The 24,186-nt window shown below is 40.5% G+C and overlaps 1 protein-coding gene and 1 long non-coding RNA gene across 6 annotated transcripts in view; one reads left to right on the top strand and one right to left on the bottom strand.

The window, feature by feature from the left end:
• Window positions 1–9,954: 9,954 nt before the first annotated feature.
• SLC35B4 (solute carrier family 35 member B4) overlaps window positions 9,955–24,186 on the bottom strand; it is a 32,619-nt gene continuing 18,387 nt past the window's right edge. For 2 of the 5 annotated variants that reach the window (XM_011359535.2, XM_023530302.1), the window contains 8 exons: window positions 21,345–21,447; window positions 20,151–20,200; window positions 17,276–17,357; window positions 17,024–17,084; window positions 15,409–15,518; window positions 14,033–14,108; window positions 11,733–11,808; window positions 9,955–10,914 (listed from right to left, as the gene is read on the bottom strand). In XM_011359535.2, the coding sequence (XP_011357837.1) occupies window positions 10,668–10,914; window positions 11,733–11,808; window positions 14,033–14,108; window positions 15,409–15,518; window positions 17,024–17,084; window positions 17,276–17,357; window positions 20,151–20,200; window positions 21,345–21,447 (805 nt within the window). In that variant the 3' untranslated portion in view covers window positions 9,955–10,667. Of the gene's footprint in view, window positions 10,994–11,732; window positions 11,809–14,032; window positions 14,109–15,408; window positions 15,519–17,023; window positions 17,085–17,275; window positions 17,358–20,150; window positions 20,201–21,344; window positions 21,448–24,186 lie in introns of all 5 variants that reach the window. The other 3 variants (XM_023530301.1, XM_011359536.2, XM_011359537.2) reach the window with 3 other exon arrangements.
• Window positions 11,000–13,808, top strand: LOC111739215. Its single transcript, XR_002780180.1, has 2 exons — window positions 11,000–11,638; window positions 13,641–13,808. It is a non-coding gene; the product is annotated as an uncharacterized LOC111739215 (long non-coding RNA).

The following is a 24,186-nucleotide window of genomic DNA, read 5'->3' as shown; positions in this document are numbered from 1 at the left end:
CTATTGTTAGTTTTTTGAGTACCTTCCATAACTGCTTTCCATTGTGGCTGCATCAGTTTGCAGTCTCACCAACAGTGCACAAGGGTTCCCTTTTCTCCACTTCCTCATCGTCACTTGTTATTTGCTGACTTTTTGATAATAGCCATTCTGAGTGGTATGGGGTAGTATCTCATTGTGGTTTTGACTTGCATTTCCCTGATGACCGGAGATGTTGAGCATCTTTTCACATGTCTGTTGGCCCTCTGCATGTTGTCTACCCTAAGAAGGAAAATACCTGCTAAGGGCCTCTTGTGGTTAATCAGCCCAAATTCATAACCTGAGTCCAGCAGCCATTGTTTACAGAGTCCTCTCACACAGACTGCATTTCAGTGAAAAGCCACGAGCCGGACTGCCGAGCCTCCCACTGTGCTCCTGCCATCTGAGCCGACCCTTTTGAAGGAGTTCCTGGAATTGTATTCCAGCCAATAGGCTGAGACCTCTCCCATCCAGTCAGAGCTGCAGAGCTATATCCTCATTTGCTTCTTTACTCCACAAGAACCAATCAGAATGCATGAAGCCGGCAAATCAGGACAGAGCTCTAAGGTAAAACAAACTGGATGGTATATATATTTTAAATGGCTCTTGAGGCTTCTTTTTCCCTCTTACCACCTTCTCTATCTCTGGGAGGTGGAGGGGAGGTGCAGGCAGCAGCTGTTTGTGCTCAGGCTCCACCTCCAGCGCCCTCTTCCCTCCCTCTAGGAAAGTCTGTCTGCTCCCTTTAAATTCAAGCCCTTTGAGACCACCCTCTTTGCTTCCTGAGCTTTCCAACTTTATTATGCACATTTACTTCCCTTTTTTTTGTTGTTTGTTTGTTTATCGATAAGTCCACCTTAAGGGGCACCTTAAAAGAGAAGATCTCAAACCTCTCAGAAAATGAAATGTATTCTCTGATTTTAAAAACTGCTTTAATGGAATTCTCACAGCATGCAAAAACTTTGGCCATCTGAGCAAAACATTTAACTTAGTCCATCTGCTAAAGACATAACTTGGATCCTGTTTTGTTTTTGTTTTGTATTATTGTGCCTGGGATACAAAAGCTAGTGTTTGTAAAATGAAAGCTACAAGATTTCTGTCTGTGTTTATGTGCATGTTTATGCACATATGTCTACATATGTATGTTGTAGATACGGTATATTTCTACCACTGGATGGTACTGCCAAGGTTGAACTGTAATTTCAGAATTGGGCTGTAAAGGAACTTATTTATGTAGCTTAAAACAAATGAGAGCTTCTATGAATTTGAAAAATAACACACTAACCTAAATGCCTTTCAGGTGCATATGATCTAGGATCAGTCGTCAGTGAATAAAGAGTAGCTTAAAGTTGTTCGTTTAATTAAAACAGGCATGTCTTTAGATATAATGGCTAATCGCTTTGAGGTCTTTTGAAGCCTTTAGGAAGTAATGCAAAATTAATTGTTAAAAACATATGAGATAAATAGAATAAGAGTTTTTAGGTGAAATTTTGGCAAACATTTTCAAAAATTCTTTGATTACTAAAGACCTTAAAGTCTGCTATTAAGGTCCAGACACTTGTGACAAAGCCTGATTAGGACATTACACTGACTTAAAATGACTGTATGTGAAAAATAAGGTGTGCTTGGTAAAAGAAGTTACAAGGAATGGAAATACATTTTGTTGAAGGAAAAGAATAATTTTGTCCCAGAGTAAAACGACCATTCTAGAATAAGGAAAAAACAAAAGCTGAGATGCTTACGGAAGTTGAAGGCGGCTTATGGCCAAGGAATCTTGAAGAAGAAATCCTATGTATAGTCAAGCTGGCCAGGACTGAAAACGGTTTAACTTTCTTTGATTTCAGAAGCACACTGACACAGAATTGGAATCTGGGTTCTGTTTCTGTTAAAAAGGACAAGTTTTCCTATATTAATGGTACGCTCTTGGTAAAAAATTGTAAAAGGAAAGTAAGGATTTGGTGTTTGTTAAGATTCCCTCCTATGCCGTGTTATCAGGTCTCTGACTGCTTGGGTAAACCAAACCTTCTTAATACTGAAAGCTAAATTTTGCTTCTAACCATTTAACTTTCTGTAATTGCTTGTGAAGTCTTTAAATGGATGATTAAACGAGTAACTAAATGGATAACTAAAATAAGGGAATCTCTCTTTACAAAAGGGAGAAATGAAACTAATTAGGCCTATTTGATATGCTAAAATTCTGAAGTCTGGAAAGTGGATTTTAATCCAATTGCTCCCTTCTCAAGGACAAAAATATACCAGTGGCGACTTACATGTTTTCTCATTGGGTAAAAGCATCTGCGTGCCAACCGGCTACCGCTGCAGCACTTACTAAAATACTTCAAGAGGATTTTTCTCCTGCTTGGAAAATCGCAGAGCTCCACAGCAACTGGGGAACCCACTCTACAAGACAAATTCTACACCAGGTATGCAAAACTTGGCCAATGTTGTAGCATTTGTATTGCACTTATCCCCAGTCCTCTGGTTTCATAGAATCGATGAGGTAGTCGCAATTCAATTGAGGAAACTTGTTGAATTTTTTAATCTGCCTCAGCCTTAAGCCCCTCCCTTGGATTCCTTAAGACTTGTTCCCTTTCATAAACGCAGATTGTCCGCTTTTTAAAATCATTTTCGGAAGACCTACGAGGCTAGATCAGGGAATGCATGAACCTGCTATAAGGAGACCTTATGGACTCATCGCAAAAAACTTGGACTCTCTCTAGTCTCCTTGGCAGGAAATGTACCAGGTGTTGCTGACTAATCCCTGCAAAGGTAATAGGTATTAACCCAAGAATTCGTGTTTCTCATTTAAAAAGGCTCTCACACTTCCACCTCATTTGCCTGATTGAACGTCCCAGCCTGTAGGACACCCCAGTTAAAGTTATCCAGAGCGGACAACCGCTTGGATGAAAAGCAGATGGCACCTGACACAGATGACCTTTCCCAAGACCCAGGACCAGGCCAGTCAAGTCAGCTCCTGCTGTGCATAATTCTTATGCTTATTTCATTATCATAGGGGTTATATTCCTGGGTATGTTAGTGGTTTTAATTTCTCGTGACGAGCTGATCACCTTACCTGTGTTGTGGATTGTATTTTCTAGTTATTTCATGTCATTAACCCTCAACTATATAGTGCTTCCTAATTTTTGCTGTCTTAACCTTTGTTAAGTGGGAAACCTTGACATAGAATATTATGGTACAATACTCTGAAACCTTAGCCTCCTCAGGGAACATGCTAGAAAGCTGGATTTGTCATCTGATGCCTGCCTCTACCTTTGGTAAAAGTGACAATCCCACAGTTATTCCTTAGTAATTTCTCGACTGGAACGTAACTGTTGATTTTATAAAAACCCCCTCTGTAAAGCCACGAGGGCAGGAAACAGCACTATTCAGCACGCTCTGCCTACCATCAAAGTAGACATTCCAGTAATTTCATCTACCACCTAATAGGGAAATAATCAGTTATTGAGGAAAAATTGTAGCCTTCTACATTTCCTTTGTACAAGGAGCTGTTTTGGACATTACGTGCATTTTCCTGTTTCTGACCAATGAAGCCAGGTTGGTATGTCCCAATAGAGTGAAATGCTGCTAGTTTATAAAAGGTACATCATTTTAAATATGAATCATTCCTTTTTATCTTGCTAGCAGGATTTTTAACCCCTACATGGATATCGATCAGTTTTTCAAGTGAAAAAGACCTGCATCTCAGTTGAGGTGATTTAGAGCAAGAAGGTGAGGCAAAAATTGACGGAAAAACTGTTATATACAATCTTTTTGAGTGTGTGTTCTCCTTTACCCTGAAACCTTAAACCGAAAAGAAAATTCCCTTTAGATAGGAGTAATATCTTGGTAATAGTCAGTCTGCAGCTGAAGTCACTTTTCTTACTCGCTGGGCTGATTATATTGAATAGAGTTCAGTGTTTTGAAGACTTCCTCCCTCTGTGAGTTCCTTATATCCACCTCGTGGCAGTGTTTAAAGACTGATATGCATTTTAAGTGATGTGTGAGAGAGAATAAGCCTAAATATCTATTAGTATGGATAACATTTTACAAGAGTTTTTAAAGTTAATGAGTCTATAAATTGTATTACTGGAGTTAAAATATGGATTTGGTTTTCTCTGAGACAGAAGGGAAAGTCCTCTTTTTAAATATCATCCACCAAGTGGAACTCGTGCCCACAACAGGAAAGAATGAGACCTGGTCCTGTTTGTTGAGAAATTTTAATTCGATGGAAAAGACCAAACTGTTATTTGACAATTAGGGGACAGTTTCACTTCACTGGCAGCTGGTCCTAATTCCTCAGTCACTGATCCAGGAAATGTTTCAACCAGAGACATGGCTTCCTAGAATATTATACCAGATTCATGAGTTTGGGCAAAAGAAAGAAAAGGAAAAAGAAAAAATGGTGAAGAAATTGAATTGTTCCCTTTCCACTCCTGAAAGTACAATGATGTATTGGAGGGGAAAGAATATTTAAAATCTCTTTCCCAGCACAAGGTAGCATTTAGGTGAAAACAAATTAGCACTGAGGTGTATGCTTTGAAATTTGGGGCTATTGGGTCTTTTCCCTTAAAATCTGAACTGCTTGCTCAACTGGTGTAATCTGCTATTTATTAGTATATGTTCGTAAAGATTTTGTCCTATTAACGATTACAGAGTTCACGAATAGTGAGTTGCATGGTAAACAAATTACTATGCCTCTTTGTAAATTGGAACATATGACTCTGGTGCTCTTGTGGACGTAATGGTACCTTTTAAATTCCAACACTAGCTGGCTTTGGCTCAGTTAGACGTGATGATGTGAAATCTAACCAGACCCATAAACGGAACGGCCCACCCAGCTGCTAGAGCCACCAGGGCTCAGCAAACATCTTTAGACTCCCCAGCTCGAGCTCCAGCAGTCTCAGACCAGGATGACTTGATTATTTGCTTGCAGCCCAGGGAGAAGGTGGTGGCCAATACCTCCTGCTGTACCTAGATAAATAACTCTTCCCAGGTAGAATTAGAAACAACCAAACTCCTTCAACTTGCAAACTCTCTTAAGGGGCATTCCAGTTTTGCCTTAAGCATCACTGGCTGGTTAGGATTTAAATTCTCTGATATTTTCAGCTGGCTCCCAACTGGGCTCAGAGCTGTTTTAAAAGTCTGGGTTGCGAATTGTTTTCCTTTTTGTTATTCTAATCTGTTCAATATGTTTCATTTTCAGGCTATTGGTATTCTGTATAACAAATGTTTAAAGCCCCCTACAAAAACTCAAGCAAAGACTGCACGAAGGAGGAGGGCACCGATCCATCATGCAACTGCACACCCTCCATACTGAGTAATATATTGAAGAACAGTGGCGAGACTGAGCATTCTTGTCTTGTTCCAGATCTTAAAGGACAAACTTTCCGCTTTTCACCATTGAGTCTGATGTTAGCTGTGGGCTTGTCATATCCAGCCTCTATCATGTTGAGGTAAGTTCCTTCTATACCCACTCTGTTGAGAGTTTTTATCATAAAGGGATGTTGAATTTTATCACATGCTTTTTCTGCACCTATTGAGATGTGATTTTTGTCCTTGGTTTCGGTGATGTGATGAGTCACAGTAATTGTTGTGTGGCTGTCGAACCACCCTCGCGTCCCTGGAATGAACCCCACTTTATCGCGACGTATAAGGCTTTTAATGTATTGTCGTATTCAATGTGCTAGTATTTTGTTGAGAATTTTTGCATCTATGTTAGTCAAGGATGTTGGCCTGTAATTCTTTTTTCGTAGTATCTGTCTGGTTTTGGTATCAGGGTAATGCTGGCCTTACAGCTTTTGGGAATAATTCAAGGATAAGTATTAAATCTCCTTTAACTGTTTGGTAGAATGCACCAGTGAAGGCATCTGGTCCTGGGCTTTATTTTGGAGTTTGATTACTGCTTCAATCTCATTGCTAGTAATAAGTGCATCTAGATTTTGTTTCTTTCTCGTGTAGTCTTGGAAAGTTTTATGTTTCTTGAATTTATCGGCATATATAATTGTTCATAGTATTAATGATCCTTTGTATTCCTGTAGCATCCATTGTAATCTTTCCCTTTTCATTTCTGATTTCATTTATCTGGGCTCTCTTTTTCTTGATGAGTCTTGCTAGAGGTTTGTCAATTTTATTTATCTATTCAAAAAACCAGCTTGGTTTCATCGATCTTTTCTATTTTTTTTAGTCTTTTTTATTTCCACTCTGATCTTTGTTTCCTTCCTTCTACTTTGGGTGGCATTTGTCCTTTTTTCTAGTTCCTTTAGGTATAAAATTAGATTGTTTATTGGGAAATTTTTTCCTGCTTCCCGAGGTAGGCCTGTATAGCTATGAACTTTCCTCCTAGAAATGCTTTTGCTTTATCTCATAAGTTTTGAAAAGTTGTGTTTTCAGTTTCATTTGTCTCAAAATAGTTTTGATTTCTTCTTTGATCTGCTGGTTGTTTAATCTCCATGTTATTTGTATTTTTCCAAGTTGCTTCCTGTTGTTGATTTCTAGTTTCATCCCATTGTGGTCAGTCAGGGTGCTTGATATGATTTCAGTCTTCTTGAATTTATTGAGGTTTGTTTTGTGGGCTATCCTGGAAAACGTTCTATGTGTATTTGAGCATAATGTGTAATCTAGTTTTGGTATAAAATGTTCTAAAAGTCAATCTGATCTAATGCGGCATTTAAGGCCATTATTTCCTTACTAATTTTCTGTCTGGATTATCTATCCATCGAGGTAAGTGGGGTATTAAAGTCCCCAACTACTGTTGTATTACTGTTAATTTCAGCCTTTATGTTGTCCATTAATTTTTGCTTTATATACTTGGGAGCACAGACATTTACAATGGTTATAGCCTCCTGTACTGACCCCTTTCTCATTGTGTAATGACCTTCTTTGTCTCTTTTTACACTCTTTGTTCCAAAGTCTATTTGCCTATGAATATTGCTACCCCAGCTTTCTTTCCATTTGCGGAGAGTATCTTTTTCCATCCCTTCCCTTTGTGTGTGTCTTTCAATCTGAAGCGAGTCTCTTATAAGCAGCATATAGATAGGTCTTGTTTTTTTACCCACTCTGCCACCTTCTGTCTTTTGATTGGCACACTTAGCCCATTTACATTTAAAGTACTTGTTGATAGGTGTGCACTTGTTCATTGTTTTTTGGCTGCTTTTGTAGTTCTTCCTTTCCTTTCTTGGTCTTTCCTTTTGGTTTGCTGTTTTTGTTGTTGTTTTCTATTTTTTGTAGTTTTTTTGTTTGTGGTTACCATGAGGTTTCTGTGTGTGTATATATATCCATCTGTATCTATAGCGGTCTATTTTAAGCTGATAAAGTGCAAACGCGTTCATGAAGCACATGTTCACTTCCCCTCCACACTTTGTTTTGCATGTCTTATTTTACTTCTTTTTGTTGTGTGTAGCTCCTGATTATTATAATTTCACTCTTTTGTCTTTAATCTTAGCTTTTTAAGTGACTGATTCACTGTGTTACTTCTATATCTGCCTTTACCTGTGATATTTCTTTCCCTATATTTTGTTTTTGGTATGGCCTTTTCTGCATAAAGACCCTGTAACATTTCCTGTAGAGCTAGTTTAGTGATGAACTCCCTTAGTGTGTGCTTGCCTGGGAAACTCTCTCCTTCGATTCTAAGTACGGGTAGAATGTTTCCGGTTCCTTTCAGCACTGCCTCTGGCTTGTAAAGCTGTTGCTGAGAACTCAGCTCATGGCCGTATGTAACTCACTGTTTCCACCCTTGACGCCTTCAAGATTGTGTGTTTGTCTTTAATTTTTGCCATTTTAATTACAATGTCTTGCTGGGGGCCTCTTTGGGTTCCTCGTTTGGAACTGTGCTTCCTTGACGTGTTTCATTCTCTAGATTAGGAAAGTCTCAACCATTATTTCGTCTCCTCCTGGATTCCTACAATGAGAATGTTCGCGCACTTGATGTTGCCCCATAGGGCCCTCAGGCTATCCTCATTTTAAAAAAACGATTTTTTCCTTTTTGCTGTTCTGCTTGGGTGATTTCTGCTCTTCTATCTCCACCCAGGTGGCTGACCCATGCTTCTGTATTAACCAATGTGCTGTCAGTTCCTTCCAGTGTTTTCCATTTGTTATTGTATTCTTCATCGCTGATTAGTTCTTTATCATATTTCATTTTTTTTGATGTTCTGAGTTCCTCTATCCTACTCTCAAGTTTGTTGAGCATCCTTATGAGTTCCTTTGAAACCTTTATCAGGCAAATTACTCACCTCCGTTTCATTAGTTCTTCTCTGGGTTTTCTCGGTCCTACGAGTGAGATGAAATAGCTATCTCGCCCAGTCTTGAAAAAGTGGGAGTAGCCGCCGTGTAGACTGGGTGGTTTTGGCAGGCTGTTTGGAGTAAAAGCAGGTGTGGACAGTGCCTGGGGTGCCGCCAGGCCAGGAGGAGCGGGTTCAGGACAGGGCAGCCTGGTGTGCGGGCGCGTGGAGGAGCTCCCTGGTGCTCCGGCTGTCCACAGCCAGACCTGGGTCTGTGTGCCCGCTGTAGAGCCTTGCTGACTCCACTCTGGATCAAGATGGGGCTGCCTGGTGTGTGCATGAGGCACGCCGTGTTCTGACTGCCACCATTCTGGGCTGGGGAGCCCTGAGCGTGCGCTGCAGCATTGCTGGCTCCCTCCTGCTCCAGCTGGGCTTCCTTCCACGTGCGCAGCTCACCCTGCTGTCCTGAATGCTGCTGGGCACTGCAGCCCTCGGCTGTTCCCTCTTACTCTGGGTGGGGCTCTCTAGCAGGCAAGTACAGCAGGGGCCTGGCTCTAACTGTGGGCACTTGCTACGGAACCTTTTTGTTCCCAGTGGAGCTGGCTCCGGGAGGGGAGACTGCGGATGCAGCGCTGGGCCTTGCAGTTCGGCCAGGGCTCCTGCCCACGCCATCCAGTTGTAGGGGGGATGCAAACAGTGGCACTCACCAGCTCCTCTGATCCTGGTGGGCTCCCTCAAATTCTTGGGTGCTCCTGCGGTCCCCCAATCTTCTCGATATGGTCTCTTCTTTGCTGTGCAGAATCTGTTGTCTCTTAGTTGTCTCAGAAGAAATCGCTCTAGATAGAGGTGTGCATTGGGTGTGTTCATGGGATGAGCTCTGGGTCCTGTTATGCTGCCATCCGGGATCTGCCCAAACCCAGGCAACTTAAGTGACTTCCCCAAAGTGACCCAGTTGTCCTAGGGCACTTAGCTCAGACTCCATCGAGTAACTCCAGGCAGTGGAATATACGTACCACAGCACGGGCTAAACACAACCTGCACCCAGGAAAAAGCAAAAGGTCTTCATCTGTGTGCGTGGACTGGCTGGTAAGTTTACCTGCCTGCAGAGGAGCAGGACCTTGTGTGAGGTCAGTGAGGGTCCAGGGCTACGTGAAGAATGAGGAGATATAACCCTGACTTCCACGTTCTTCTCGCCTCCAAAATTATCACACACAAACTACACAGGGTCACACACTCGCCTACACACGCCATGCTGACATCGTTCCTCTGACTCAAAATTATGCCACGGGAGGAAACCTAGATCTTTGAAATGATTAGTAAAAGGAGGGCGCGTTTCTACATTAATAAAACACAACACACACACACACACACACACACCTGCCCCGCCATAAACCTCCATCAAGAACATTAAGATACCTTACAGGAAAAACACTATTTTAATCATGATTTGACCTGACTTTTTTTTTTTGACAGCACACCCACTGTAAACACGTGTCTACTTGTGAACCTGTTTGTGACCATGGGACGTGCCAGGCAGAGCTGGACTCCTTGGGTAAGAAGCCTTTCAAAGACTCACCCCACACACTCAGAAGCAGCCCTGTGAGTGCTTGGAGTCCGGGGACCTGTGGCTCTCTGGGTGCTGAGCAGGGCCGTCCTGGCGTCACCCTCGCTGCTCTAAGCTCATGGGCTTCATGTAGAAGACCGAGGGGAAACGTCTCTTTCCCAATTCACATACGACCTTTTTTATTAACACTGTGCCACACGGAGCTATGCTGCAGGTTTGTTCTAAAAGCACAGAAAGCAACAGGTGTGAAAGCATCTAACTTTTTGCATAGAAAACAAAAGCAAAATGTGGGAAAGGGTCCCCCGCAGTCCTGCTGCAGTGTCACCAGGGCTCGACTCAGAGACAACTGCCTCTTTCCCAACATGCTGCAGAGAGTCTAGCCCCAATGTCACCAGTGTTTTCATTCACTTGGTCACTGATGGTGCTGCCTGGGGCATGTGACTGAAAAGTGCTGCTTTAGAGTAGAAGGGTGACAGGACCAAGGGAAGAAGCCACAGGACGATAATGACGATTATGGCAGAGAATCATCAGTAATCAGAACAGCAGCAAAAGGGATAATCTTGTCCAAGACCATGGCTATAAAACTAGTAGCTCTGGGGACTCAGGAGTCATTAACAAGTACAGTACTGAAAAATGTAAACAAAACATAACGAATGAATGGCTGTTTAGTACAGTACTATTTTCTTTTTTTTTCCTAATTCAGGGTTAAGGGATCTCTGTGCAGAGTCCACACAGGTTGGTCTGTGTAGCCATGGGAGATCTGAGCAGGCCCCGCCTTCCAAGGATTCCCTGGCACACAGCTCGTTCAGTACTGGGGGCTCACTCAGCATCAACGAAAGTGACCTTGCCGGACCGTGGCTCATACGACACTGGCCTCAGTTCTTCTTGTCCTCCTTCCGAGGCTGGCTTTTTGTGGCTCCCAAGCTGTTCCACACCTCTGTGTACATGAGGGTCCCAATGAAGACAAACAAGGTGCCCAGCCAGTGCCACAGAGTGAACGGGTTCTGGAAGTACAAGATAGAGAAGATGAGGCTCACAAACTTGCGTAGAGTCACGAAGAGTGTGACGGTGAGGGAGGTGCATTCCGTAGTGAGGATGAAGACACCCCGGATGCACACGTACCTGGAGGGCTGGGGTTAAGGCGGTTTTCTGCAGATACTGAGAGGTAGGCCACGGGAGACCCTTCTGGCCTGGTCTTGGCCTAAATGCTCGTATTCTAAGAACTAGAAAACAAAGGGGTTGGCTACGGCTGCTCTGAGGCCCCTTCCTGGTGGAACACCCTGCGGCATTCCTGTTCTGCCATTCCGTTTGTAGATCCCTACTCGAAACTGCCTAAAACCTCCCGATATACTTATTCCGGATTCTTCCCATGGTTCGCAATGAAGGTCACCTCCCAAGTAATGACAGAGCATTAACACTCTCAGTGAAGGTGACCACACCCACCTTTCTTTGATATGGCTCCCAGCCTTCCACCACTTCCAAAAGAGAACTCTGTACGACAGATCTATGAAGTGACTTCAGAAGAATGAGGTCAATCTGGTTCACTATTTCAAAGACTGAATTGTTATAATGGACTTTTTTTTAAATGGTTCTTTTGAATGACCTCAAGTTTTAATTAATTTGAAATTCAGAATTCTGTAGCAGTTTGTGAAATAGCCTAGGATGGTACAAATCACAGAACATTCGTGTCATACACTAATTGCTGACTGTCCCCGCCCCCAGAGCATTTCTTCACAGTGCCCTGTGACTTACTGACCTCCGGCACCACTGTCATCCCCTCAGCCCTCCACAAAGGAGCTCTCTAGACGGGCCTCTCCGTCTCCTGCTTACTGCAGAAGAGATCAAGGTAAGAATGAAACTGTCACTGCGCTGTTAGAACAAACGTTCCTGGGCTAAAATAATCCAGAAAAGACCACAGGGCCAAGGCGGGCAAAGGATACTGGGTGATGATGTTCATGAGGAGGTAGAACCACATGATGGGCACGGCCACACCGACAACGGGAACTTGATATAACTCTGCAAAGATTAAGAGGGGAGATGGCTGTATCATTTTTGATAGCTAAAGTTTTCATCTTTTTGAACAAAGTAATACATACCGATCACAACAGAGACAGCAACGTCAGTCTGGACCATATGCCACTTTACCTGTCTTGATTCCAGGCTACATCGGTCTCAAGAATCATTACTTCATTTTCTTAAAACAAATGATAAACTCTTAACCATTCACCTGACTAGGACCCCACTTTACAGAGCAAGACTGAAGCACAGGAAGTTCAAAATGACATGGTCATATCTGACAACACGACAGGAAAGGCAACCAGTAACCAAATGCCATTTGGAAGTATGTTCAATCCTACTCGTAATCAAAAAAATTCTAAATTAAGGCTGTAGCATTTTATATCTAATAAATTAGCAATTAAAAGTTTATGAATAATATTCTAATCTGGCAAGGTAAAAGTGGAATTGGCAGCCACTCAGTTGGTGGTGTTTTCAAAAAAATTTCACGATTCTTATTAAGGTGCTATAAAAATATTAATACCCATTCTAAGAAGTTAATCCTAGATAATTCAAAAAAAGTTCTTCATTGCAGTATAATTTATAATATGTAAAAACAAAATCAATCTGTGCAATGATAGAACAATGGCTATGTAAGCAAAGATACTTTAACTAGATAAGACATTTACATTCAAAGTCATAAAGGTTACATTTGGTCACACAAAAAAAAACAGCGGAAAACGAAGTAGAAAATTCAACACAAGGATTACAACTATGTAAACAGTGTCTAGAAAGGAACTGGTAAAATGAAATTAACTGATGTGGAGAATAATGGAATTTTAACTTTTCTACCTTTAAATACATTCTTATGTTAGATTTATATAATGAGGTTGCGCAGCGAATATTTGGGATTACAGGGAATAGGACATTATAATCCTCTAAGTCCATTTCTTTCATATTGCTAAATTGTTTTCGGTGTTTGAAACATACAGCGTAACTGAGGAAAGTCCAACACAGTGATGCTGAGATCTGGTTAGGAAAAGAACATTAATTTTCTTTTGCAAAAAATAAAAAGCCATCTAGATAAATAATTTGTTAGAACCGTATGTCTGGACTAGTGGGAAATCTCAATAATCTGGTATTCTATTGTCTCCGAAACATTTTGCAAGTATTGAAATGAAAGTTAACAAATGTTATTACTGTTTTAAATAACTTCGGAGACCCACTGTATCAGTTTTCTGAGGAAAGAGACAATCGGTATGATGTAAAATATTTAGACGGAGAGTCAGCTCTCAGAAAATTCGAGGATAACAGGTTCATCTGAGACACTAAAACTCATAACAAGAGGAAAAAATGTGTATTTAACTTAGGGATGTTCTGAAGAAGCTTAAGGCCGTTTCCAAAAACCAAACTTTTTATAAATACACAGCCCTGTAATTTTTAGAAGAAACATTCTAGTAACTAAATCAGTTCTAAGGAATTCAATCATGTTTATTTCAATAGCAGTTTGCTATGCTGTGAGAAATCAGCTGTCAACTACATCCCAATTTAAAAAAATCAGAAATGATTAATTCAGAGCCTTAACTTTCTTACACACTCTCTTCATCAAACATTCCTGGGGGGCAAATGGGAGAGGCGATATTGCAAACTCAGGGCAGTCACAGCTTCACACTCAGGTTCGGACAGCAAACAAGTGTTTCCTGAGCACCCACTGCCGTCCTACAAAATACACTTCAATAGGTATAAGCAACTATTGACTTTTGAACTAATTTTACTTTTTCCTGCTGCCTTTCTTCCTGTCATTTGAAAAAAAAAAAAAAAGCCCTGTCATCAATTTTGCTTCCCCTCCCCAGGGCTGGGCCCCCGAGCAGACCTGCCTCTGGCAGGATGAACAAATTGCTGAACCACTGCCCACCCTCCCTCGTGGCTCCGATGGCTACAGTGCGTGCGTCCTGCAGACAAACCTTCCACGTCCACATGCAAAAACACACATTCCAAGGCAAAAAAAAAAAAAATCTGAAGCTAGCGCTTCATCTGCAGATAGCTGAGAAGCACCTGTAAAAAGGCTTTTGCTATTGCATCCACTGATCATCAGCATCGTATTCATGGAACCAGGATGGTTTCAAGTGGGACAGATGATTTCGGATTAAAAAAAAAAAAAAAAGGCAGTGGACAAGTCAAGAGTAAAACTGAAACTCTGCCTCAGAAACTGTCAGGTCGTTGTACTGGATCACGCCAGACTCACCAGACTTATTGAAGAGAACTGCATGGTCATAAATATCCGAAGCCAAGAAGATGAATCCAGGAAGTGGAAGGGCGTGCTACGGGAAGAAACATTCCGCATAAATGTAAATGCAAAAACACTGAGTCATTGTAAAGCTGCTCTCATTATTCTAAGTTTTACAAGTTGTTGGACAAGCACTATCATGAAAAGCAAGTTAGACTTATTAAGTTGAATGTATCCAGTGCTTCTAAACTGCTTGACGCTCTATGTCGTGATAGCACCAAAATTACAGTTCTTGCCCGTAAGTGTAACGGTCATCACACAAAAGAAAACAAAAAATGGAGCCAGCATCCTTTCCTCAACAAAAGGGAATGAGAAAATTAAATACGCAGTCATTCTACCCACAGGATTTGTTACGTTTTACTGTTTTTGAGAATGGCTAAGCAAATATAATGGACTTAAAAATATAAAGAATGTGAAGGCAGATTTTAGGGAGTTTAGAAAACTAGTGGGAAGAGAGATGGAGGGCAGGGAAAAAGAAATGAAGATAAGAATAAAAAGAGGTGGAAGAGGAAACAACAGGTAAGCAAGGGTTACTGTACTTGACAACAAGCCGCCACCACCACCAATGCAATAACGAGGAATCGCAGGTAAGTAACGTTGACTGAGCAGGCACTGTGTGCCATGCACTGTTCTAAAAGACAGATGTGAACCAAACAGAATGCTCCTTTCTTTTTTAAAGTCCCAGACCCACACGCTAGTTCCAATTAAATCTCAAATGGCTTGTCTGCAGCAACTGGGCAGTGAAGATACACCCCCTAAGGTTACTGAACCGGAGGCCGTCATGTCACACTGACCGTGAGGGGCTGTGCTCTGGGCATCACCTCAACAAGAGGGAGGAAGAAGTGTCTCTAGAGCAGTTTAAAATGAAGAAGCTGAAGCAGTGTAACTAGCTATCTAAACTCTCCATCAAATGGATGAAGCCCATCTGAGGGACTCATCCTCTCACCCGTCCACCCCAACGCTCTCCAACGCCCGCCTGCACGTAGCCCCTGGGCATGCTGGTTTGGTTTTTTTGTAGCTTATTTTCCTTTTCCAGGCTTCCATATTGGTTTCAACCTGGAGGTGAGGTTCTTTGTCCCTACAGTAATTCCTGGTTTAGCGGACACGTTCCGTTCACACTGACTGATCGTGATCGTCCCGTGCAGAGAACTGTGGCTCTGAGTGCACATTAGCAGCCTATGAAAGTACTTCGGTCTGTGGGGCTCGAAGCAGATTACTAATAACAAATTGATCCTTCAACTACATCAAAAGGACGGCCTATTACATTTGATACCATATTACAGTAATAATAACTCAGTAATATTTATCCTCCCCAGGTTCAATAAACTGCTTACATTATAAAACAAAGCCTCCTTGGAGTGTTTCCCAAATTGTTTGTATAGAGTCTCCTGGAAAATACCCATCCTTGCTGACATCAGGAGAGCAAACGTCAGTGCTCCAATACCTAAAAAAAAAAGATCAGGTTACAAGATACCTATATTTCCAGATATATCCTTTTTTTCCCCTGATATATTCTTAAAGAACATTTACTGGTTGTTTACATATTCTACAAATATTACAAACTCATTGTAAAACATGTACAAAGTTTGAAAAAGAAATAAAAATCAACCACAATTTACCATTACAGTTTCCTACATCTCTCTAAATATATTTATGTATATTTTGTGCTAACACGGGCTCATAGTATAAAATTTTGTATCTTGCTTCCTTCACGATCTTTTTCCTGGATTTTTCTTCAGGTCATTCATTAAAAGTTTTTCAAAAGTCTGATTTAATGGCTGCATATTTGTCATCTGTATGTACTGTACTTAAATGTCTTACAAGATGAGATTACTTCCAATTAAAAATCATCATTAAAAATCAATGTACATCCTTCTACATAAATCTTTTTTTAAATGTTATTTCCCTAGAAAAAACTCTTATAAGAATTACTAAGTCACAGGTTGTAGACATTTTAATAACTCAATATATAAATTATTTTCCAGAAAGGCTATGTCAATTTATACTGTAAACCATTTATGTGAAAATGTTTGTCTTACTGCATCCTCAGCAGCAATGCAAATAATCATTTGTGATCTTGCCTATATAACAGACCAGAAATAAGAAGGTACTGCATTTTGGTTTCAATTTGCATTTCTTTGATTATTAGACAAGTGAGGCTGAACAAAAAATTATTGGACATTAATTTTTTCTCCATAAATGGTATGTTCAATTCTTTGCACATTTTTCTTATTGGAAGGTATTTTTCTAATAGCTCATAAAGACCTCTCTAAGAATAGCAATCGAAGGGGGCAAAGTTTCAAAGCCAAGAAGCGAGGAGAATATAATTTCTCTTCCACACGGTCAGTCTCAATCTGTTATTGCTATCGCTGAATGATAGCAATAACTTGGAGAATTTCACCTCTACATCATACAGTGTGAGGGCCAAGCTCTACAGGAGTTGTCTCATTACTTCCACAAAGAGATACTTGTATTTTAAAAAAATTCCCCAGGAAATTCTGCTGATCCACCAGGTTTGAGATCACTGCCATACGGAACGGCTAACTTCTAAAGACAACAAATCTAAGATTTAGAAATGGGTCCCTTGGAAATTTTTTTTAAAGAGTCAACTAGCTGTCATGTGCCCTTCTTTTGAAGAAGCTCTCCTGACCAGACAGATCATGGAGAAGTGCACGGCACTCTGAGCACTGATGCCGGAGTGTGTGCTAGGCAAGCAGGCGTGTACTTTTCTTTCTATACCAGTGTCGACCAGGAAAAATATGGATCCGTGTTACCGGACACATTACCACGAATCCGGGCATTTTCTTGAACACTAAAGTTCAGAGACACACGATCCCAGGTGCATAATTTGTTTAGCCAAAGCTTCTTGCCAAGAAACCAATCCCTTAGGAGAGAACTCAGCAAACAGATTGCAAAGGCAATTATCTTTATTGTAATTACTGTACTTGCCTAGTAACCACCATGCAAACGCCTGGAATCCATCATTCTCACTCAAGCTGGACTGGGAAGTCTAGGAAATAAGAAAAAAAACATTGGTACAGAGAACAGACTACATACAAGGGGCCCAGATGCAGGAGAGAGATTTATTAGCCATTCCCCCGCCACTCTTTCAGAGATCTGAATCCCTGTATTACATAAGGATTCCATTTATTTTATCATTAATAAGTAGTAAATATAAATGATTTGTGAACTGATTCTTACCACCTGCTTTGCTGACATGAAAGTGCAAATAAATATCCCCACAGACACCAGGGCGATGGAAGTATATTTGAATATACTGTATCTGCAAAAATAAGAACAAGAACGCCTTAGGAAAGCAGAGGTACCAGTCTCCACACGATGTTCAAGTGGGATGGCGCATGAGAACACAGGTCACCAAAATACAACTGAAGGTCATCTCCCAGCAGAGTCCATGGAAGTCTGTGTGTGAAAGAATCAAAGCGCTGACTGGTTGTTTTACGACACCCTTTTTCTGGGTTTAAAGTTCTTTAAAACACTTTCTGATAGTTTATGGACCCAAAATCGTTTCATCAGAAAAAAAAAAGACATTTCATTCCATCCTGCTCTCGAAAGTCCAAATGAAAGCCTCACTCGGATCTGGCATCTGCTGCTTTTCCTGTTTTGGGGGACCCAAACCTCAGTGTGAAGACACACACCACACAAGCAGAAGGGAGTATCCGGTACAAGCAGCAGGATTCGATCCTCGAAAAATAATTCGATCGTTCATTTTCAGGGGAGTCTATTTTTTTTTAAAGCCTCTGAATGACAAATGTTGTTTTTAAATGCTGGCATAGTTGAAGAAAGGGAGGACTATTAAATGAATAGGACTACTGGCAGCCATAACACAGGCATTTCCCATTAACTAAAACAGTATCATTAACGTCCCTCTAAGGCTCTTGGTGATGAAGCAAAAGGCCTCAGGCAAGAAAGGAAAGAAACTCACAGGATAAACCACCCGAGGTTTACGCTCCGATACTCTCTCTAGTTCTGGTCACTGCGTCTCCTAAAAGGCCGAGGGAACAGGCTGAGAAGCAGAGTGAGGGGCTGTGAGCACCGTGCTAAAGAGGGGTGGGTGAGGGAGCAGGCACTGCCGGGGGCAGCTATGGAAAGAAGGGAACTCTGCAGTCTGGGAAGATCAAAATAGAGAGGCTTATAATTCAGGCCTAAAAAATAATGAGCGGCACGGGTAAAATAAATATAGATTCGGTTGTCGAATCCTGGAACGAGGAACACACTATGAATGTGAGAGGCTTCTACCCAGGATAAATAAAAGGAGATAACTATTAAAAAATAAGAACGCTTTGAAATGTCAGAGCTGCCATCCTGGAGGAACTTTCTTGCACGCGTATGCCTCAAACTTTTGGAATGTTAAAACAGGGCAAAATAACCTTTGGACTGGGCCTAAAGCCACGTTGTGCCTCAAAGAACTGTCTGCGAAGATTAACGAGAAAGCAGATATTAGGAATACCAGATAACTACTGGCCTGATCATTAAAAACAGTTCGGAATTAGCATCACTATGTTAGCTTTCTGCACCGATAGAAATGCCTTCCTTCTATTGTTGTGATTATTCTTCCCTTTCTCAAAAATACCCTTTGCCTAATCAGAACACTATTTGGGTTTCTGCCCAAATCGGTGCTTGCCAAATAGTTGGGTTTTTTTGTTTTTTGCTTTTTTGATCTCAAATAATGCTTGCTGCCTCCCACTTTGGCCTTTTACTTTTAGGCGAACATAAGTTAGTTACTAATCCATGGTATTAGACAGTTAACGTAGGCAAATCCCTGCTCTCTGGCTAATATACACTAAAAGTCAAAAAGGCCAAGAAAGTTAGATTCAAGATGACAGGCCCAAAACAAGTTCTTAAGTGAAGTGTTTGAGAAAACCCCCTGACCGTTTGAGACAGTATCAGGAGAATACATCTCGTTTATAGTATGTTCTTTTATATCCCTGTTATGAACCAAAATCAAAGGTTGGAAGGACCACAAGTGTGTCCGAGGTGACTTCTACGCTACTAACATACACAATGGTTACTTCAAACATAACAAAACTGACCAATCTGTATGTACAATGGCACTTATCTGGAGAATACAGAAGCCTCAAGTGGGTAAAGAATTCATGATAAAAAGCTTAGTAAGAGAAGACAATTGTCCTTTTTGACACAGCTCTTATTACTTCAAAACTCTAAGTGCCCACACCCTGAACTGACAGCTACTTTCCAAGCTGGTACAGAGAGTTCTAATACTTAGGCTGGATATTAAATACATTAAAAAGTTGGCATCAAATCACACAATTTTGGACTTTATAGTAAGGGTGACCTTCCCGAGGAATGTTCCAGACTATTTGTGCTGTCTTTCCTCAATGCCCCTCCTTCTTGGGAGTGAGAGGTGGGGCTAAGAATGAAGGTGGGATCCAAATACTTTGAAAAAGCACCCCAGGTACTTCTGATGTTTTCAACCCTTACCCCACAGAGAGCCGTTGGTGACAGTCACAGAGGACAATCCTGAAACTTTTCATTCTATCTTCTTGGCCATCTGGGCCTTTGTTAGGAATTTTCTTTCTAATAGGTATGATTATTCCTCAGTTCATGACTTTGTACTGATAAATGCTTTTTACGACAGCACCGTCCCACAGAACTGTGAAGCAGGAAATGTTCCAAATCCGGATTCTCTAATAGAGTCTCCACTAGCCACGTGTGCCTACTGAGCCCTTAAATGTGACTAGTGAGACTGAGAAATATTTAAAATAATTTCAATGTAAATACTCACATGTGGCTAGTGGTGACCCTAAGGGACAGTGTTCTAGATCAACTGGCTTCATAGGTTGGAATGGTTCTAAGGATTCGATGATGACATGAGCTAATTCTGCACAGAAAATGCTGCTCAAAAGCCACAGGTGGGATCTCTCACCTGGTCAACTGCCTCAGGAATGACATCGTTGTCTCAGAGAGAACTAAGAAACAAAGTAAGTGGCTAAGAGCAAACTATCTGCACTATGAGAAAAGGAACCCAGATGATCAGTTTATAGATGGGGCTCAGGGTATGCTTCCTATACACCAGTGATAAAAGTATACTGCTTACCTTTTCTTCAAAATGATAATTCCTAGAACCATGTTGGCAATTAGAGAACCCTATAAAAGGAGACAAGAGAAAGTTTTAGTGCACGAGAGAAAGACAATAACATAATTCAAGATAAATATGAACACGGATGGGGTAAAAACAGCTGGAAAGAAGGAAGTCAGGATAAAAGTAAAGTTCAGGTGTTCTTATGGCAAAAAGTATAAACCACAAAAATCTGTCTTGTAAAATAATAAAACCTTTAAAGAGGACAATGAAAATAAAAATGATCAATTCTCAATAGCTGAAGCTAAGGCTAACAAGAATAAATTATATTATAGACTTATTTTTGTCAAATTTTCCTTCTATTTATGAGATCTTTTAATAAGCTTCTTCTCACATTTAGTTTTAATGAAAGAAGTCATGCAGGGATCTCCTCTCCAAAAGGGTGTCGCTCAATCATCAAGCGTTTATTGAAAGTCTACTATGTGCTCAGTGCTTTCGAGGACGTCTTAGTAATTACAGTTACCTCGGGAAAGTCCTTTCAGGAATAGTACATTTGACCACGCAGAAATGTTATAATTCCAATCATTACCCATTTTGTATCATCCTGCAATGTTATCTACATACTCTCTGAAGTCTTTCCTGTTCTTCGGGCTGAATTGTTTAGTTTGTATGTTCTTATTTACATACAAACTAAACACAGATCTCTCACCGCATATGAGGCAAAGAAGAAAACCTCTACTGCTTTGAGAGAAATCCCACCTTCATCCAGAAATTTCCCTTTAATTAAGTCTCTGTTTTAAAAAAAAACAAAACAAAACAGAAAAGGATCTGTTTCATGTATTAAAAATAAATGTAAGTTTATGAAAGAAAAAAGTGATGAGAAATAAGTTAAATAACATATATAACAAGTTTGAATATAAAATCAACCAGATGAAGGAAATTAAAGGTAAAATCTGTTTCCCAGAAAAATTTTATTTTTGCTTTTATTAATCACCCATAGACCTCGGATGAATAAAACCATTCGCTTTCCCATTTCTCTCTTTTTTGCCTCATTTCTCAGATAAAAGCCAGCCTCCGCTCACTCACCATGAGACCTGTTCTTATACCCTAAATAGCACTTATTACAAGGCCTTTCTACTTTGGCATGTGTCTAATTTACCCGCTTAGCTGTATATTTCAGAGGACATACTCGTGTGAGCCAGCAGCACTTACAGATCTGAATATCATATGCAGGGGCATGGCGATGTTGAGATTCAGGGCGTAGTTGTTCACCACGCTGACGGTGAAGAACATGGTGACCATTACAGCATAGTACCTGAAATACAGAGGTAACAGTTTGTCATCACGCAGAATCTACTACCTCAAGATCAAGCATAGAAGGAAATACATATTTTAGTTAAAAGAGTAATTTGCTTATTTCCTCCATATTAAGACTGCATCACTATTATAATGTGAAGCCAAATACTAAGTACCTATAAAAAGACTTTACAAAGTCAGACTAACAAGAACAAAGCTTGACTTATAGAATATGTTTCAAGAAATCCTATTTTAATATTTCAATTATATAAAGAAATTGAAAACTAGGCTTCAAAAAAATGTTACCTAATAGACATCGATAGGTTTTTTAAAAAGTGAATGGACAGAGGGGATGTCAGCATCCTGTGAGAAGACTCTATTGTTTCGCTCCTTAAAGTTACGAGTCGGACAATTATAACGAAGGAGTTCCTGCTCAACACAAACACACACATAAAAGATCCACCCATCAGGATGTCTGAAGGTGGGAGAATTGGAAAAAGCAAGGGAGGCAGGATGGGAGGAAGGACAGGGACGGTGGCTACAGACACAGCTGGATGCCCACCCGGGCTCCAGTGAGCACAGCAGTGGTGAAGTCAGGCTGCAGCCCTCACACTAGGACCTGGAGTGTAAGAGGGGCAGAAGGAGTTTCCTTCCTGGAAAAGGCATCCCCCTTCCCCACCCCCATCAAGGCAGAGCTGGGAAGAGGTGGCTGGAAAGCTTTAAACAATATAGCAGTATCGTCAGCCATTACTGTAAGGGGAGTGGGGCGAAACAGTGAGATCGTAAACTTGCCTCCTCTGCCCCACATGCCCTGGCAGAGCCCAGCAAAGCCAAAAACACACTGGAAAAAGGAAGTAGTTATGAGAGCTCACAAAAACATTTTTCCACCGCTCGGCACATTCCCCCGCCACAGTAATCATGGTGCCCCACAACCAAGGCGAGCCAGTCACAGAGGGGACATTCACCGTCCCAGTGGGTACATGGCATTTTCCTTAATGTAAAGGGATGCCATTCCGCCATGATCCCAGAGGCATAAATAATGCAGGTAAGAGAAAAAAACTTGCGCTATAATATCATCTACGTGGAAACAAAAAGTACCCTGCCTATTAACCTGCTGAATTGTTGAGAGCAAAACAGTATCCAAACAAAAGATCACTAGCACAAACAATCCATCAAATACCATGAACGACCAAGGTAACTTGGGAACACAGAAAGAAAATGAAGTCTCCAGAAACCAAACTCAAAGTCATGGAAAACTATGATTTAAATAACAGAGAATTCAAGACTGCAGTTATGAAGAAATTCAACGATGTATAAGAAAACTCAGGAATAAAAAAATTAATGAACAAAAGGAGTACTTTACCAAAGAAATTGAAACAAATAGAAAGGAAGCACATTCTGGAGCTAAAGAACTCAATAAATGAAATGAAGAATGCATTAGAGAGCACTGGAAACAAAGCAGACCAGATGGAAGAGAGAATCTGCGAACTTGAAAATAAAAACCTAGAAATGACCCAATAGGAAGAAGAGAGAGAACTAAGAGAAGAAAGAAATAGAGGAAGGGAAAGGTAGAGGGGAAGAAGCAGAAAAGGAAGGGGTAAAATGAGAGAGAACTCTATGAGAACCGACTACACTAGAAAAAGGGAACTTAGGGTAATAGATATACCAGAAAAAGAGAGGGAGAAGGGAACAGAGAACCTACTTAAATCATTGATTTAAATTATTTAAGAAATTCTCAAGCCTATGGAAAGAACTGGACTTAAGAATTCAAGAAGCTAGCAGAATCCTTAATTATATCAATGCAAAAAGAACTTCCCCAAGGTACATTTGATTCAAACTGTCGAAAATTAATGACAAAGAATTCTCAAGGCAGCAAGGAACAAAAAGACTGTAACCCACAAAGGAAATCCCATTAGTTTATCATCATCGTCATCGAATCTTTCAACGGAAACATTACAGGACAGGAAAGAGTAAAAGGAAATATTCAAAGTAGTGAAAGACAAGAACCATCAGCCAAGGATAATATATACAACAAAGTTATATTTTAGATATGAAGGAGAAAAAAAGGCTTTCCCAGATTAAAAAAAAAAAAAAAAAAAAGCTGAGAGAATTTACCACAACATTCCTGCACTACAAGAAATGTTGAAAGGATTTCTACTGCAAACAAAACACAGAAACATATAAAACTCTTGAGTAACATGATTAACAGATTGACGAAAGCAGGAAACGTCAAATCTACTTCAGAATAGGTTATTAACACCTAATTAGAACATGAAGGTTAAAGGGGGAAAACATTAAAAATTATCACTACTGCATTTTGATAACAAATGCACAACATAAAGAGGGATAATTTGTGACAACAAAATCAAAAGGGGAGGAGGAAAAGGACTGAACACCAGGTGAATGAAGATGAGGCAATCAGAAGAAAAAGGACTATTGTGTGTATGAGACATTTTATACAAACCTAATGGTAACCACAAAACAAAAATCCAGAGCTGAGACATAAAGCAAACAAGCCAAAAACAATTTTAAAAAAAAAAAAAAAAAGGAAAGAAAAAAATCATAGAAAATGGCCACGTTAAAATAGCAGGCAGAATCACAAGGGAAAAGAAGCAATGGAGATACAAAGCAACAAGAAAACAAAAGATAAATGACTGTAGTTGGTCCTCATACATCAATAATCACCCTAGGTATAAATGGACTGAACTCACCAATCAAAAAGCACAGAGTAGTGGGATGGATTAAAAAATAAGACCCA

Source organism: Pteropus vampyrus, unplaced genomic scaffold (genome assembly GCF_000151845.1).
Source record: "Pteropus vampyrus isolate Shadow unplaced genomic scaffold, Pvam_2.0 Scaffold48, whole genome shotgun sequence".
In the NCBI taxonomy this organism is placed as follows: Eukaryota; Metazoa; Chordata; class Mammalia; order Chiroptera; family Pteropodidae; genus Pteropus; species Pteropus vampyrus.
The sequence above is the reverse complement of the archived record's forward strand: the minus strand, read 5'-3'. Positions and strand labels throughout refer to the sequence as shown.